Raw genomic sequence first — 17,763 nt, forward strand, 5'->3', positions numbered from 1 at the left:
TTGATTAATTAAACAAGGAGTACCTTAGGTTTTGGTGCTGCTGTCCTTGGGGGTTTTCTCCTTGTTGCTTAATAAAAAGCCACAGACAGCTCTTACCTGCTTTGTGTTCCTGCAGATTTATGACCTGCTACCAGTGAAAGACCTCACTGGCTTCCCTCAGGGTGCGGATCAACGGGAAGAAGACACTAATGGCTGCGTTAAGCAAAATGACACTTACATTAATGGAATCCTGTACTCGCCAGTGCAGAATACAAATGAAGAGGACATGTACGGCTTCCTAAAGGTAGACATCTTAGAGACAGGTCTAAAGGTTCCTGAAGTATGCCGTGTGGAAAAGTTATTTGTTTCCATGCCTTCTTATCGCAGTTGAAACTAACAGAATAAAGAAACCAAGTGGCTTCTTCCGGTTGCCACCCGGAAGGGATCTGCCTAACGCAGCAGAATTGGGAGCAGAAGTTTTAATGATTAGTGAAGTTTTCTTTTTATTGAAAGTCATTACCTTGTGATATTTCTAAGTATTACATATTAATTTATCACTGTCAGGTGAATTTAAGGGACAGCATGACATAATGTCCCTTCAGATGCAAACACAGAAAGTTTTTATTCAGATGAAAGGAGGTATGTGGGGGGCACACTAATCAGGTGGTTGTTTCCTTTGTAGGATATGGGCTTAAAGGTATTTACCAACTCGAACATCCGTAAACCCAAAGTCTGCGAACGGCTCAGAGACAATAAAGGAAGTGAGTGCGTAAAATACTGAACTGAGTAAGACAAAATTTTAAAAATAAAATGTGATCAAAATTCGCTGAAACCTTGATTCAGCTGTAATAGGGGTGTAACATAATGTTCTTAACAATCAAAGCTCAAATCTGATACCGGTGCCCCTCCATCCAGTGTAAGTCTGAGGAGTGTGGAAGGCAGGTTGTGAACAGTGGTCTAGGAGAAGTGCAGGTCCAACACAGACACAGTGCGAAGAAAGGACGGATTCTGAGCGGTTAGAACGTCAGCCAGAAGCACTTCTATCTGCCGATGGATATAAGGGGGCTGGAAGGGAAGGAAGGTTCCCAGGATTCTAATCATGAAAACAGAGTCAGAAATGCTCACAAAGCAGGACTGCATTCTCTCAGGCGGGGAAAGATCTCCCTCGATGGCCCTGAAGTAAACAGCAGTAAACGCGCTCCACTCGGGGATCGAACCCAGTGCCTTGCGCTTCCTAGGCAGGCGCTCTACCATTGAGCTAAATCTCCAACCCCAACACACTCCGCTCTTTTCAGCAACGTAGGCTGTTTCTTTGCCAAGTCATAGTAGGCAGCATGGATTAATTATCATATTGGATGTGTCAAGTGTGGGGGAAAAGGAAAAATCTAGGAAAAAGTTCTATGAGAATCCATTTTCTACATGAAATTTACTACAGAGAATCAGATATTTTTATTTATAAATTGCCGAATCTTTTATTACCAGGATTTACAGGAAACATACCTATCATCTGCCCCTGTGTTTACTGCCCGCCCGTGTGTCTGTTGCTGTACATTTCCCTAGAGTAGGTGGCTGTCAAAAGTCTACCAGCACTGTACTCATAGAACGTGACAGTTTGGGACAGCCAACTGATGCTCTCGCTCAGCATGGAATACCTAGTTTTTCTATCCTTGATTCCTCCATTGATGTAAACTGTTTCTCAGAACCACTACCATTGGTTTTTTTCTATGCTACAAGAGATGAGGATGGCAGGCTAGCCTACCGCCCTCCTCCCGACCCAATACCCTGGGTCTGTCCATTTGTCCCAATGGGCAGTCGCTTCCTGGGATTCCACACAGCCATCTCTTTTGCATACAGTTCAAGGCTTCCCGACACACTTCTTCCAGTTCTGTGCTAGGCATTTTCTTCCCCGGCTCAGTGTGTTCTAGTACCTCAGAATTCAGCTGGAATGTCACTTCCTCAGAGAAGGCTCCCTCGTTGCCCATATGCCCTTTCCTGGCTCCCATCGCACCTCCTTCATCTTTCTGTGGTCGCTCTTCGGTAGCGCACTGGTGCAAGCTCTATCTTTGTACTGATAGCCCTTGTGTTCTCTCGACCACTGTAGTACCAGCTGCGTACCACCTCGTAAGCCAAAGCCACATGGACGCTTTTCTAGAGTCTTCAGAGTCTCCCACAGAGACTAGGCGAAGCTACTTCCCTGAGACGTGGATCTGGGACTTGGTGGTGGTGGAGTAAGTAGTTTATTTTTTTATAAGATACCGAAGTATGGCTCTATCACAGGTGGGACTTCCGAGAGCTTCCCCCTTTTAGTGTATATATTCAGAATTGCTGAGCACAGCGTTTCGCTGTCACCGGGAAAGCATTACTAAGTTTGAGCAACACAGAAGCCCCCTAAGTTAAATTGATTTTTAAGTATTTATTCCGTCTTCAGTGGGATTGTTGTCTTTACTGCTTTTTCAGATAGCATGCTACTAGCTTAGAAATGCAAACATGCATTCATTTTTGCATCTAATAACATCGCCGAGTTTATTTATTAGTTCTGACAACTTTTTAAAATAACTTTTGAGATTTTCTTCACTTGGGATCAGATAACCTGTAAAGAGGGATCATCGTCTTAGTCGTTTTCAATTTGGATACTCTTGATCTCTTTTTCTAGTCTAATTGTTCTTGACAGTATTTCTAGTGCTCCACTGGACAAGCCTGAGGATAGAATTCTTACCTTGTGCTGGATCTTACAGGCGAAGAAGCTTTTGGGTCTTCTCCATTGGTTATAATGTTAAGCGGGCGCTTGTGAGCAGTTTATATTGTATAGATAATAGAATGTATTAGGTAGTATATATTATATAGATGCAGAAATATAGATCTATCACAGTTTTTTAATTCCGGTGAGATAGAGAAAATTTCTTTCTATACTTATGTCGGCGCCTGCACCGACAGGGTACTGAGAATCCGGTGAAAGTCTGTGGGATGAAAGAAACACACACACACACAGGTTATTCGTGTCAAGCCAGAAGAGGAAGAGAGCCTATGGTTTCTTTATTGACCAACTATATATCCCAAGTACAGCACTTAGCAGGTATCTGCCAAGCACAGTGGGGAACCCTGAGACTTCAGAAACAAAGGACTGACTATGTGGCCTGAATAAATTAGGGAAATAACCAGGAAGGGCAGCCTAATGCTTTGACTCAGGTGAGAAGTACCTGGCCAAACTGTCAGTTGGGAACAAAAGGCTTCCACATGCAAGGGCAGGGCTCAGCAGGGGTCAAACCTTGCTGGAGACCCAGAAGGGTCTTGTTCTGGCTGAAAACATTCCATGAATGTAAACTTCTTGTGCCGCAAATTACAGGGAGAGGCTTTTGATCCTACAATCTAAGACTAAGGTCAAACAGTGACAAGGCAACCAGGCCCAAATCCAATAAGGCTCCCACATACTTACTTTTTTGAGAGTCCATATCATGAAAGGATGCTGGATTTTTTTGTCCTGTATTATAGTATCTATTAAGATAATCATATAGACTTTACCTCCTGGGTGGCTAATGTGGTTTGTCACACTGATTGCGCTGTTTGACACTCAGCGGTCACTGTTTAATCTTTTGAATGTTCTGTTGCGTTTAGCAGCTATTGTTCTATTAAGGAATGCGGCTCTTTGTTAATTTAAGATATTGGTTTATAGTTTGATTTTCTTTTGAGATTCTCATTTGATTTTGATATCTCAGTGTGGCTGGTCTCTCCTTCCATTTTTGGATATCTCTGAAAGGCTGATATTAATTTTTCCATAAATTAGAGCAATGGATGAATGAAGCAATCTAGTCAGAGGAGATACACAAAATGATTTTGTGCTTTTGAAAGCTGCCGATACTTTTTTTCTTGATCCAGCATTGGGTTCAGTCTAGAGAGTCCCCCATTTGTGCCTATTCTGCTGTTTTTTCTCAGTGTTCTGTTAGCGTCTGTTTGGTTGTGTTTCAATTTTGTTATTTCTCAATGGGATTTGTCTGCACATTGTGTCCATGGTTGAACATAAGGTATTGAGATCTCACATTATTTAAAAGACACTTCACCAACCAGCCAAGCCAGAGAGATGCTAAACCAGTGGTTCTTAGCCATCCTAATAAGCTGACCCTTTAGTGCAGTTCCTCATGTTGTGGTGACCCCCTCAACCATAAAATTATTTTCATTGTTACCTCATAAGTGCAATTTTGCTACTGTTATGAATTGTAATGTAAATATCTGTGTTTTCTGAGGGTCTTAGGCAACCTCTGTGAAAGGGTCATTCAACCCCCAAAGGGGGTGTGACCCACAAGTTGAGAACCTCTATTGAGATGTTTCTCGGGTCTTTGTGCTGGTTTGAACATCCTGTTTGTCATTGTGGTCACCAGGAGCTTGGCATGTACCAAGATCCTTCAGTGCCTTGAGATAGCCGAGATGGAGACCAATGCACTGAGACAGGGCTGGCAGTCATTTGCATTTAAAGTATTTGTTCCAGGCCGTTCTTTCTCCTGGGAGCTGGGTTCACACTGTGCAAAGCCGAGGGGAAGGTCTGTGACAATGTCTCTACTCTTGGTCATAATGAACGGCACATATTCCTGTCCATCCTTTCAGTCCCCCTCCCCAGGAGCCAAGCAAATATCTTGTCCTTTTGCTTCCAGAGGCAGGCTAGCTGTCCGGACAATGCGTTGATCTGTCTCTGGAATCATCCAGCAGAAGCAGCAGTATGAAAGGCCCATGCTGTAGTTCAGGTTCCCAGAGGCTCGTTAAAGGCCTGATCCTCTGATGAAACCAATGTCACCAAGTGTCAAACTTATTCCAGGACAAAACTAGGAATCCAACACCCCCCATGCCCGGACTCCCGAACCCCCGGACCCTGACCCTCATTTCTCTTTGCGCTGAGCCCTGGGAGGAAGCCACTGGGCATGCGCACACATCCATTGCACATTTTCTCATGTTCTCCGTGTCAGAGATCTTGAGATTGTGAGAATCACTCAGTCACAGAGATGGATGGCTTAGGAGGCAGACCAGACCCTTGGACAAAACTACAGAAGTAGAAGTGCTTCATACATTCAGGAATTCCTTCTAAGGAGAAGTCTAAAGGAGAACCCTGGGTAGAATAGTGAGAAGCATCCACCTTTCTATTCGGGCTCCTGTCGGTCTGCTGTGTACCTTTCTCTAAAGTGGGCTAGCAAGGAGTCCAACTCTCAGAGAGCCAAGGAGGCTAAATGAACCTCTTCTAGGAGAAACTGAAAACTCTGATCTAATTTTTCAGTTTCCAGTTTTCTATCCCACTGCTGTTTTTGAGAGAAGTTACCATGTTACCTATATCCTCTGGTTCGAAAGAAAAAAAACTTTTGGAAAAGTTTAATTATATGTTTCTAGAAAATGGGCATAAGGACCAAATGCAATCAATCGCCATAGGTATTAGTGAAGACGTGCTTCTTTACTGATAAGCAAACCAGGTTAAGCTTAAAATAATTTCAGCCAAATAGACACAGTAGTAGCAAAAGTAAAAATGATACAACCAGTGGGATCGTATTCTGTAACAAAAACTGAGATCAGTATCAATTGCAGGCACATAGTTCATAACTATGCTTTTCTATGAGATTTAGCGCTAATTGTTGGGAGATGATCTCAATATGGGCTTGATTGGAAACAGGAGGCAAGCCCACCATTTCTTCATGGAAAGCGTTGGCTGTGCCCTTCCATTACTGGTATTTGTACTGAATGCACTTAAGTTATGATCATAGAATCATCGGTAGGACTCTCCTCCCAAGGGGATTGGTTTAGCTGCTCACTCTCTTTACTTCCTACCCCACCCCCTGCAGCTCAGCAGGAGTGGCTGAAGTGGAAGTGACAGTCCCTGACACCATCACTGAATGGAAGGCCGGGGCCTTCTGCCTGTCTAATGACACTGGTCTGGGCCTGTCTCCTGTGGTCCAATTCCAAGCCTTCCAGCCCTTCTTCGTGGAGCTCACAATGCCCTACTCCGTGATCCGTGGAGAAGCCTTCACGCTCAAGGCCACTGTGCTGAACTACCTCCCTACATGCATCCGGGTAAAGATTCACTTCCTTAATTGAGCACACTCAAATTAAAACTCACGTTGTCAGAGATACCAAGAACGAAACGATTTTTTAAAAAAGAATAAATGAAACCCACCTCTTGCCTACTCTGTAGGAAGATGCTTTCATACTTGATTGGTATGTTGGGAAAGTGGCTATCTCTACGAATCAACCTACAGTGACGAGTTTCTAGCATTGATCATAATCCTTTAAAGTTAGGTCATCTGTGCAGTAGAAAGATTTCTTACACGAGCAAGCATCGCCTTCATGGTCTCATGTTTTAGAGTTTGTAGATGCGACTTCTACATTCCTATATATTTAATTTTCCTCAGTGCGTTCATTATACATGGCTTCCTTTAAAATGTTGTTTGTGTGCATCTCTCCTCGGTCAAAACCATAACTATAATTATTTATAGGTTTTGTGTTGGGTCCCAGAACGAGTGCTTACCCAGGCAACACTCCCTCATTGTCTTTCTTCTGGTTCCAGCACTTGAAAGGCCGAGCACCTCTCCATGTGCTGAGGTTTAATCTGTGAGGTGCTAATAAACGGACCACAGTACTGGGGCCTTATTTGTCTCCCTGATGTTAGGTGACAGAATATCTAAGCATCTCCAAGTAGGCTTCCATTTAAACCTTCTACCTTTAATCCTGCTTCTCATATGGCTGCAGGTTGCCGTGCAGCTGGAGGCCTCTCCCGATTTTCTGGCTGCCCCAGAGGAGAAGGAACAAAGGTCTCACTGCATCTGTATGAACCAGCGGCACACCGCGTCCTGGGCAGTGATCCCCAAGTCATTAGGTGAGCAGCAGAGTCCAGAGGCTCAGGAGTCCCTGCCAGACCCTAATAAGCAGTGCTTCTTCCCCCAGGAAATGACCCTCCAGGCGATAGGACCGCTTTTCTTTGACTTCCATTCCAGAATGGCAAGCGCTGCCAGGTTTACTGGTGCACACCAGCAGTCTGGCACTTAGAGGGCTGAGAGAAGGTCAATCATGAGTTCAAGGCCATTCTTGCCTGCATAATCAAGGCCCACTCAAAGAAAACAAACCAGCAGCCACAACAAAAAGAAACCCTTTCCTGTAAGTGGAGGGCCTAAGGGAGCCTCACTTCCTCACCTCCACCTCTAGAAACACCGACCTCTAGTGGATGCTACTTCATTGTGGCTCTGGTGTGTTCAAAAATCTAAAGCCTTGTAAATTCCCAGTTTGCAAGCCTGGGGGAAGAGGGAGCGTACATCTCTCTACTTGGCTTTTCTTTTTCTACTAGGAAATGTGAATTTCACAGTTAGTGCAGAGGCACTGAACTCTAAGGAGCTGTGTGGGAATGAGGTACCGGTGGTCCCTGAACAGGGCAAAAAAGACACGATCATCAAGTCCCTGCTGGTTGAAGTAAGTAAACGTGCCTACCTGACAGGATATGCCAAGGCACAAGAGCGAACTCAGTTAGGGTCTAATGATCTTTAGGATGTCAACTCTTCTAATGTTGAGTAATGCACAGCCCATAATAAGATTCACAATAACATAAACATTAGGTACTGTAATAATTATAGTTTATATATGTATATTTCACAAGTTTTCATCTACCTATTATCAATTCATCCATCTCTCTGTCTGTCATCTCTCTCTCTCAATTATCTATCATCAATCATCTATCTCTCTATTATCTATCATCTATTTATCATCTATGTGCCTATCATCTATCAATCTATCATCTATCTCTCTGTTATCTATTATGTATCTATCACCTATCATCTACCTATTATCTATCATCTATGTATCTATCATCTATCTATATATCATCTATTATCTATCAATAATCTATCTATCTATCTATCTATCTATCTATCTATCATCTATCTATCTATCTATCTATCTAATTATCTGTTGTTCCCCATCCTTCTCTATGTCCACACTTGCTATTTATCTTCATTAATCTTCACTCATTTTCTTTTCTACCAATCCGTCTTTATCATATACTTACAAGGACTAGGATTTATTTAGATAGTGGGGCCAATCCTTCTTTTCACACTGTGGGACTCTGTGGTCCCCGAGTCAACAACACACATATCCTGAAGGTCAATGCATTTCATCTGAACTTTTCTTTTCTTTTTTTTTTTAACCTAAAGCCCGAAGGTCTAGAGAACGAAGTGACATTTAACAGTCTGCTTTGTCCAATGGGTAAGCCTCAACCATTACAATTGTACTCTTTTTGACTAAGGCTTTGTACCACTTGAAGTCAAAGACTGTTTATATGTTCCTGTGGGGTGAAACCCTAAGTGTCATCAATACAAAAGAGTTAGAAAGTAGTTCTTAGAGAGGCCAGGTATGATGGTGAATACCTATAATGCTAGCACTTGGAATGCTGAGGCAGGGGGATCAAACAGACAACCTATCACAACAAAATGAGGTTTCTTCCTAAGAAAAGGCTCTGACTCCTAACTAAGTCCCTCGGCAGCAATTTCTGAGAGATTCTTCTTTGTTCACTGTACTCTTTATTCGTCATTGAAAATTAAACATCTGTACCTGTGTGGGTTCATTTCTATGGTCTCTGTATTTTCATGGTGGTCTCTCCGCCTATATTTTAATGTAAATATCATGTGATTTTAATTATGTCTGTTTTGCAACATGCTTAGATACGACGTAACACCTTCGGTTCTCATCGTTTGGCTTTTGATTACCTTTGTTGTTGTTTTTTCTTTTTGCTCCCAATTTTGTAATAATATTTGATGGGGGGAGTCTTTGCTCCCTTCACTCCCAAATAACTGTATGATATTTCTATGCCAGCTCTCGCCTGCTTTGGCTCCTGAATAAGTGATTCAGAGACCCGGTATTTTTATTAATGTGCTGCCAGCGCTCTGCTGGGCAGGTGCTGAGTTATTCTGATCCTCTTAGGCCTATTTCCTTGCTACGTGGTCCTTCTCCTTCAATCTGAGTCTTTCTCTGGCTCATTGCTCCATTTTGCATGCTTTGGAAGAATGGATGGTCAGGAAGAAGTGGGTTGGGTCTCCCCAGAACTGAGCCCAAGAGTCTTTTTCCTCTAGCTACCTAAGCTCCTGGAGGTGATTGGCTTTCCATGTCTGCTGCTTACTGAGGTGAGCCACAGGAATGATCTTTTCCAAAGTGTCTTTGGAGTTCTTTATCCTTCCTCATACTCCATACTTTACCCTATGCTCCACTCTCCACCCCAATTTAACCTTTCCTATCCCACTATTTTCGTTAACTTTTAAGCCAGTGCAGTCTGTCTATCCTCCCTTGAAAACCCAGCTTCATGGCCCCTTAGCCATTTCCTGGTGTTTATAGCTATTCCAAGTGAAACATACAATGTGGGAATTCAAAGCTGACACCCACAGGTGGGAGAATACATGTGACATTTGTCTTTCTGGATCTGGATGACCAGGTCGCTCAGGAGTGACTATTTCCAAATCCATGCATTTTACCTCAAAATGTTATGATTTCTTTTTAAATAGTTCAATAATATTCCATGTATAAAGTACATTTCATTCATTTCATTATCCACTCATTAGCTGATGGACATCTATGTTATTCCATTTCCTGGGTGTTGTGAATGGAGTAGCAATGAGCATGACTGAGCAGGTGTCTCTAGAGTAGGCTCTGTGGAGTCCTTTATGTGTATGGCCAAGGGTGGTACAGCTGGACCCTGTGGTAGATCTATTTTTACCTTTTTAAGGAAACGCCACAGTTCAGTTATTTCCACAGTGAGTGAACAAATTTGCATTTCTACCAGCAAGGTATAAGTATTGTCCCTTCTCCACATTTGGGGAGACTTGAGGGTATGTAATATGATTAAAACATGTATGAAACTCCCCAAGAACTATTTTGTTTTTCAAGGAACTTTTTTTTATTGGATATTTTTATTTTCATTTCAAATATTATCCCCTTTCCAGGATTCCCATCCATAAACCTCCTATACCATCGCTCCTCCCCCTTCTTCTATGAGGGTGTTCCTCCCGAATTATGCACCCCTTCCCACCTCCCCACACTGACGTTCTCCTACACTGGGGGGGGGGTCCAGCCTTGGCAGGACCAAGGGTTTCTCCCCACACTGGTGCCCAACAAGGCCATCCTCTGCTACATATGCAGCTGGAGCTATGGGTCTGTCCATGCATACTGTTTAGGTGGTGGTTTAATCCCTGGGAGCTCTGTAGGGACTGGCATTGTTGTTCTTATGGGGTTGCAAACCCCTTCAGCTCCTTCAGACCTTTCTCTAACTCCTCCAATGGGGACCCCATTCTCAGTTTAATGGTTGACTGTGAGCATCTGTCTCTGTATTTGTCATGCTCTGATAGAGCCTCTCACGAGACAACTATATCAGGCTCCTGTCAGCATGCACCTCTTGGCATCAACAGTATTGTCTGGGTTTGGTGGCTGTGTGTATATGGGCTGGATCCACAGGTGGGGCAGGTTCTGAATGACCATTCCTTCAGTCTCTGCTCCAAACTTTGTCTCCATATCTCCTGCTATGATTACTTTTGTTCCCCCTTTTAAGAAGAATTGAAACATCCACACTTTGGACATTGTTCTTCTTGAGCTTCATGTGGTCAGTGTATTGTATCTTGGTTAACTCAAGCCTTTGGGCTAATATCCACTTATCAGTGAGTGCATACGATGTGTTTTTTGTAGGGATTGGATTATCTCACTCAGGATGATATTTTCTAGTTCCCTCCATTTGCCTAAGAATTTCATGAAGTCACTGTTTTTAATAGCTGAGTAGTACTCCATTGTGTAGATGTATCACATTTTCTGTGTCCATTCCTCTGTTGAAGGACATCTGGATGCTTTCCAGCTTCTGCCTATTATTAATAAGGCTGTTATGAACATAGTGGAACATGTATTCTTGTTATATGTTGGAGCATATTTTGGGTGTATGTCCAGGAATGGTATAGCTTGGTCCTCAGGTAGTACTATGTCCAATTTTCTTAGGAAACTGCAGACTGATTTCCAGAGTGGTTGTACAATGGAGGAGTGTTCCTCTTTCTCAACATCCTTGCCACCATCTGTTGTCACCAGAACTTTTGATCTTAGCCATTCTGACTGGTGTGAGGTGGAATCTCAGGGTTGTTTTGATTTGCATTTCCCTGATGACTAAGGATGTTGAACATTGCTTTAGGTACTTCTCAGCCATTTGATATTTCTCACCTGAGAATTCTTTGTTTAGCTCTGTACACCATTTTTAATAGGGTTATTTGATTCTCTGGAGTCTAATTTCTTTAATATATTGGATATTAGCTCTCTATCAGATTTAGGATTGGTAAAGATCTTTTCCCAATCTGTTGATTGCCATTTTGTCCTAATGGCAGTGTCCTTTGCCTTACAGAAGCTTTGTGATTTTATGAGGCCCCATTTATCCATTCTTGATCTTAGAGCATAAACCATTGGTGTTCTGTTTAGGAATTTTTCCCCTGGGCCTATGTGTTCGAGGCTCTTCCCCACTTTTTCTTCTGTTAGTTTGAGTGTATCTGGTCTTATGTGGAGGTACTTGACCTACTTAGACTTGAGCTTTGAGAATGGATCAATTTGCATTCTTCAACATGCCGATGGACAGATGAACCAGCATCATTTGTTGACACTGCTATCTTTTTTCCATTGGATGGTTTTGGCTCCTTTAAGTGACCATAGGTGTGTGGCTTCATTTCCAGGTCTTCAATTCTATTCATTGATCTACCTGCCTGTCTCTGTACCAATACCACACAGTTTTTATCACTATTGCTCTGTAATACAGCTTGAGGTCAGGGATGGTGATTCCTCCAGAAGTTCTTTTATTGTTGAGGATAATTTTTGCTATCCTGGCTTTTTTGTTATTCCAAAATGAATTTGCAAATTGCTCTTTCTAACCCTATGAAGAATTGAGTTGAGATTTTGATGGGAATTGCATTGAATCTGTACATTGCTTTCAGCAAGATGGCCATTTTTACTATATTAATTCTGTCAATCCATGAGCATGGGTGATCTTTCGATCTTCTGAGATCTTCAATTACTTTCTTCAGAGACTTGAAGTTCTGGTCATACAGATTTTTCACTTGCTTTGTTAGAGTCACACTGAGGTATTTTATGTTATTTGTGACTATTGGGAAGGGTATTGTTTCTCTAATTTCTTTCTCAGACTCTTTATCCTTTGAGTAGAGGAAGGCTACTGATTTGTTTGAGTTTTATATCCAGCCACTTTGCTGAAGTTTTTTATCAGACTTAATTCTCTGGTGGGGTCACTTAAGTATACTATCAAATCATCTGCAAATACTGATATTTTGACTTTTTCCTTTCCAACTTCCCCTTTCTATTACTTTTGACCTCCTTTTGCTGTCTGATTGCTCTGGCTAGGACTTTGAGTACTATATTGAATAAGTAGGGAGAGAGTAGGCAAACTTTTCTAGTCCCTGACTTTAGTGGAATTGCTTCAAGTTTCTCTCCATTTAGTTTGATATTGGCTACTGGTTTGCTGTATATTGCTTTTACTGTGTTTAGGTATGGACCTTGAATTCCTGACCTTTCCAAGACTTTTAACATGAAGAGGTGTTGAATTTTGTCAAATGTTTTCTCAGCATCTAATGAGATGATCATTTTTTTTAGTTTGTTTATATAGTGGATTACATTGATGGATTTCCATATATTGAATGATCCCTGCATCCCTGGGATGAAGCTTACTTGATCCTGATGGATGATGATTTTGATGTGTTCTTGGAATTGGTTTGCAAGAATTTTATTGAGTATTTTTGCGTCAATATTCATAAGGGAAATTGGTCTGAAGTTCTCTTTCTTTATTGGGTCTTTGTGTGGTTTAGGTATAAGAGTAATTGTGGTTTTGTAGAAGGAATTAAGTAGTGCTCCATCTGTTTCTATTTTGTTGAATAGTTTGGAGAGTATTGGTATTAGGTCTTCTATGAAGGTCTGATAGAATTCTGCATTAAACTCACCTGGTCCTGAGCTATTTTTGGTTGGGAGACTTTTAATAACTGCTTCTGTTTCTTTAGGGGTTATGGGACTGTTTAGATAGTTTATCTGATCCTGATTTAACTTTGGTACCTGGTATCTGCCTATAAAATTGTCCATTTCATTCAGATTTTCCAGTTTTCTTGAATATAGGTTTTTGTAGTAGGAGCTGATGATTTTTTGAATTTCCTCAGATTCTATTGTTATGTCTGTTCCCATTTCTGATTTTGTTAATTTGGATACATCCTCTGTGCCCTCTGGTTAGTCTGGTTAAGAGTTTATCTATCTTGTTGATTTTCTCAAAGAACCAAGCTCCTGGTTTTGTTGATTCTTTGTATAGCTCTTTCTGTTTCTACTTGGTTGATTTCAGCTCTGAGTTTGATTATTTCCTGCCTTCTACTCCTCTTGGGTGTATTTGCTTCTTTTTGTTCTAGAGCTTTTAGGTGTGCTGTCAAGCTGCTAGTGTATGCTCCCTCCAGATTCTTTTTGGAGGCACTCAGAGCTATGAGTTTTCCTCTTAGAATTGCTTTCATTGTGTCCCATAAGTTTGGGTATATTGTTAAAAGTTTTCATTAACTTCTGAAAGATGTTTAATTTCGTTCTTTATTTGTTCCTTGACCAAGTTATCATTGAGTAGAGTGTTGTTCAACTTCCATGTGTACCTGGGCTTTCTGTTGTTTTTGTTGTTATTGAGGACTAGCCTTAGTCCACGGTGATCTGATAGGATGCAGGGGATTATTTAAATATTCTTGTATCTGTTGAGGCCTGTTTTGTGACTGGTTATATGGTCAATTTTGAAGAAGGTTCCATGAGGTAGTGAGAAGAAGGTGTATTCTTTTGTTTTAGGATGAAATGTTATATAAATATCTGTTAAATCCATTTGGTTCATAACTTCTGTTAGTTTCTCTATGTCTCTGTTTAGTTTCTGTTTCTGTGATCTGTCCATCGTTGAGAGTGGGGTGTTGATGTCTCCCACTATTATTGTGTGAGGTGCAATGTGTACTTTGAGCTTTAGTAAGGATTCTCTTATGAATGTAGGGGCCCTTGCATTTGGAGCATAGATATTTAGGATTGAGTGTTCATTTTGGTGTATTTTTCCTTTGATGAATATGAAGTGTCCTTCCTTATCTTTTTTGATGACTTTTTGTTGAAAGTCGATTTTATTCTGTATTAGAATGACTGCTCCAGTTTGTTTCTTCAGACCATTTGCTTGGAAAGTTGTTTTCCAGCCTTTTACTCTGAGGTAGTGTCTGTCTTTGCCTCTGAGGTGCGTTTCCTGTATGCAACAAAATGCTGGGTCCTCTTTATGTATCCAGTCTGTTAGTCTGTCTTTTTATTGGGGAATTGATTCCATTGATGTTAAGAGATATTAAGGAATAGTGATTGTTGCTTCCTGTCTTTTGTTAGAGCTGGAATTCTGTTTGTGTGTCTCTCTTCTTTGGGTTTCGTTGCAAAGAGATACTTTCTTACTTTTTTCCTTTTTTTTTTTTTTTTTCAGAGCTGGGGACCGAACCCAGGGCGCTTGCTAGGCAAGCGCTCTACCACTGAGCTAAATCCCCAACCCTCTTACTTTTTTCTAGTGTGTAGTTTCCCTCCTTGTGTTGGAGTTTTCCATCTATTATCCTTTGTAGGGCTGAATTTGTAGAAAGATATTGTGTAAATTTGGTTTTGTCTTGGAATATCTTGGTTTCTCCATCTGTGTTAACTGAGAATTTTGCTGGCTATAGTAGCCTGGGTTGGCATTTGTTTTCTCTTAGGGTCTGTATGACATCTGCCCAGGATCTTCTGGCTTTCATAGTCTCTGGTGAGAAGTCTGGTGTAATTCTGATAGGTCTGCCTTTATATGTTACTTGACCTTTTTCCCTTACTGCTTTTAATATTCTTTCTTTGTTTTGTGCATTTGGCATTTTGACTATTATGTGACAGGAGGAGTTTCTTTTCTGGTCCAATCTATTAGGAGTTCTGTAGGCTTCTTGTATGTTTATGGGCATCTCTTTCTTTAGGTTAGGGAAGTTTTCTTGTATAATTTTGTTGAAGATATTTACTGGCCCTTTAAGTTGGGAGTCTTCACTCTCTTCTATACCTATTATCCTTAGGTTTGATCTTGTGTCCTGGATTTCCTGGATGTTTTGGGTTAGGAGTTTTTTGCATTATACATAATCTTTGACAGTTGTGTTGATGTTTTCTATGGTATCTTCTACCCCTGAGATTCTCTTTTCTATCTCTTGTATTCTGTTGGTGATGCTTTCGTCTATGACTTCTGATCTCTTTCCTAGGTTTTCTATCTCCAGGGTTGTCTCCCTTTGTGCTTTCTTTATTTTTTCTATTTCCATTTTTAGATCATGGATTGTTTTGTTCAATTCCTTCACCTGTTTGGTTGTGTTCTCCTGTAATTCTTTAAGTGCTTCTACTTGTTTACCTGTGTTGCCCTTTATTTCTTTAAGGGAGTTATTTATGTCCTTCTTAAAGTCCTCTATCATCATCATGAAATGTGATTTTAAAACCAAATCTTGCTTTTCTGATGTGTTGGGGTACCCAGTATTTGCTTTGGTGGGAGAATTGGGCTCTGATGTTGCCAAGTAGTCTTGGTTTCTGTTGGTTAGGTTATGCTTGCCTCTTGCCATCTGGTTGTCTCTGGTGTTAGCTGGTCTTGCTGTTTCTGACAGTGACTTGACCCTCCTGTAAGCCTGTGTATCAGTACTCCTTGAGACTGACTTTATCCCAGCCAGGTCTGGGTACAAAGAGCTGTGGGACTGGGTCAGCTCTGGGCACAGGCAAAAACCAGAAGAGTCCTGTCTCAGACTCCTTCTGGGTTTGTGTGTCCTGAGGGCTCCAGGCAGGTCCCTCAGTACAGAAGTGGTGGTCTTAGCTCTGCCTTCAGGTGTGTCAGCACTCCTGGCAACTGGCTTTCAGCTCTGGGCACAGACAGAGACCAGAAGGATCTTCTCTCTGACTGCTCCTAGGTTCCTGTGTCCAGAGAGCTCTAGGTGGGTTCCTCTTGAGGTGAACAGAAGTGGTGGTCTCCCCTCAGCTCTCAGGTTCATCTGCACGTCTGAGAGTCCATCTCTCTTCCCTACAGAATTTGGGTACAGAGAGCTGCAAGTCTGGGTCAGCTCCAGGTGCAGGCAGAAACCGGAAGGGTCTTGCCCCTGACTGCTCCAAAACTAATTTTTTAAAGTAGCAAATGTTAGCTATGTATTTAATGTTGTTGTTGTTGTTGTTGTTGTTGTTGTTGTTGTTATTGTTATCATTATCATTATATGGAGGGAATTTGAGCCAGGAAGATGGAGGATAACAAGGAATAAAGGAAAGGTTAGCCAAGAAAATCTGAGAAAGTTATTCCACTTGATAATCAGAGCCTTTATCTCTTGGCCAAACAAATACAATTTATAAGCATTGCTTCCATCCCATAAAGAAGAATGGTGTTCTGTTGTCTTCTATGAAGTGTTCTGCAACCATCTGTTAGGTAGAGGGTTGCTTAAGTGGGAGTTTTATTCTTTTTCTCCCTGGATGATTTATCTGTACTTTGAATTGTGGTATTGAGGTTCCCCACCATTATTGCATGACAGCCTGTATCACTCTGTACCCTTTAATATTTGTTTTGTCTATACACTCTGATTTGGAGGTACATGCATTTTTACAATTGTTATTTTCTCTTCAAGAATGAGTCTCAAAAAAAGAATGAGTCTCTATAAATGTCTCTAAATCTTTTCATATAATTTTAATTTTATTTTGCACGATAGAAGTGCCATTATCCCCATTTTTGGTTCCCATATGGGTCCTGAAAAGGTGATTCTGTTGCAGTGCCACATAGTTAGGTCTTGCTTTAATCCATCCATTCATTTTTGGTCTTTACATGGGAGACTCTTACCCTTTTGCATCTGAGGTGGGTTATTGACAGGTAAGTCCTGCTCTACTCCATGTGTTAACCGTTCCTGGCCTGTAGGTGTAGATGCTTCATTTCTTCCTTTTGTGGTCTGATGTTTGTCTGCAATGTTGTTTTTAATCCTTTTTAGATTTTATCTACTAACAAGACTTTCTTTCTGCTTGCCCTAAGGTTTTATAGCAATGTGCCTTGAGCTATCTTCATCCGAATATGTGTAATCTAACTGTGGCATTGCCCTCAGGTTTTCTGTGAGTTGGACCACAGTAGGCTTCCTGTGAAGCCAGCATACCAGCTGGGGTGGACGACTCTCTCTGGTTGTCTTTTTCCCCTGTACCAACTGGGCTTGGGGAGATCTCTGTCAAGTGCTGTGTCAACTGGGGAAAGCAAACATGAAGTGGTTAAAATGGCGCCATCTTTAACAGTTCTGCACTTCTGGTTTGAGGTCTCTCCAGTTGTGGGTCACCTGTTCCAGGCATCTAAGACTTGTTTCTGTGTAATGAATTTCCAAAGATGCTCTAGTCCCTGAAGAGATGCTGGCTGAGCCTTGCATGGGGCTTAAGATTTTCCATCTCATCACATTCTCTCTAGGCTTGGTTACAAGCACCTCCTTGTCTTTTTGCTTCCATAAGTTCACATTTCCAGAACATACACTCAGCATCTTTATCTAGCTCCATTGTTTACAAATGTTGTCAAAATTTTGGATTGAAAATATTTTGATCCTGTCTTGATCATCATAAGAGGAGTTGAACTTTGCTCTTGTTTGTTTGAGGCATTTTTATAAAATGTCATTTGACCACACATGTTTGAATATTTTGTCTCTTTTGACCTGGATTGAATGGTATTGGTTATTTGATGGGCACATTATGTTTCCTTTCAACCTGACCTATGGTATCTGACCTCTTATGTAACTC

General features: G+C 41.4%; 1 protein-coding gene across 1 annotated transcript in view; it reads left to right on the forward strand.

Moving 5' to 3' along the window:
• Positions 1–17,763, forward strand: part of A2m (alpha-2-macroglobulin) — a 49,708-nt gene that overhangs the window by 17,478 nt on the left and 14,467 nt on the right. The window contains exons 16-22 of the mRNA NM_012488.2: positions 116–283; positions 662–740; positions 2,081–2,207; positions 5,793–6,021; positions 6,697–6,823; positions 7,289–7,410; positions 8,148–8,199. Of these exons, the coding sequence (NP_036620.2) occupies positions 116–283; positions 662–740; positions 2,081–2,207; positions 5,793–6,021; positions 6,697–6,823; positions 7,289–7,410; positions 8,148–8,199 (904 nt within the window). The remainder of the gene's footprint in view (positions 1–115; positions 284–661; positions 741–2,080; positions 2,208–5,792; positions 6,022–6,696; positions 6,824–7,288; positions 7,411–8,147; positions 8,200–17,763) is intronic.

The sequence above is a fragment of the Rattus norvegicus genome, chromosome 4 (genome assembly GCF_036323735.1).
Source record: "Rattus norvegicus strain BN/NHsdMcwi chromosome 4, GRCr8, whole genome shotgun sequence".
NCBI classification, from domain to species: domain Eukaryota; kingdom Metazoa; phylum Chordata; class Mammalia; order Rodentia; family Muridae; genus Rattus; species Rattus norvegicus.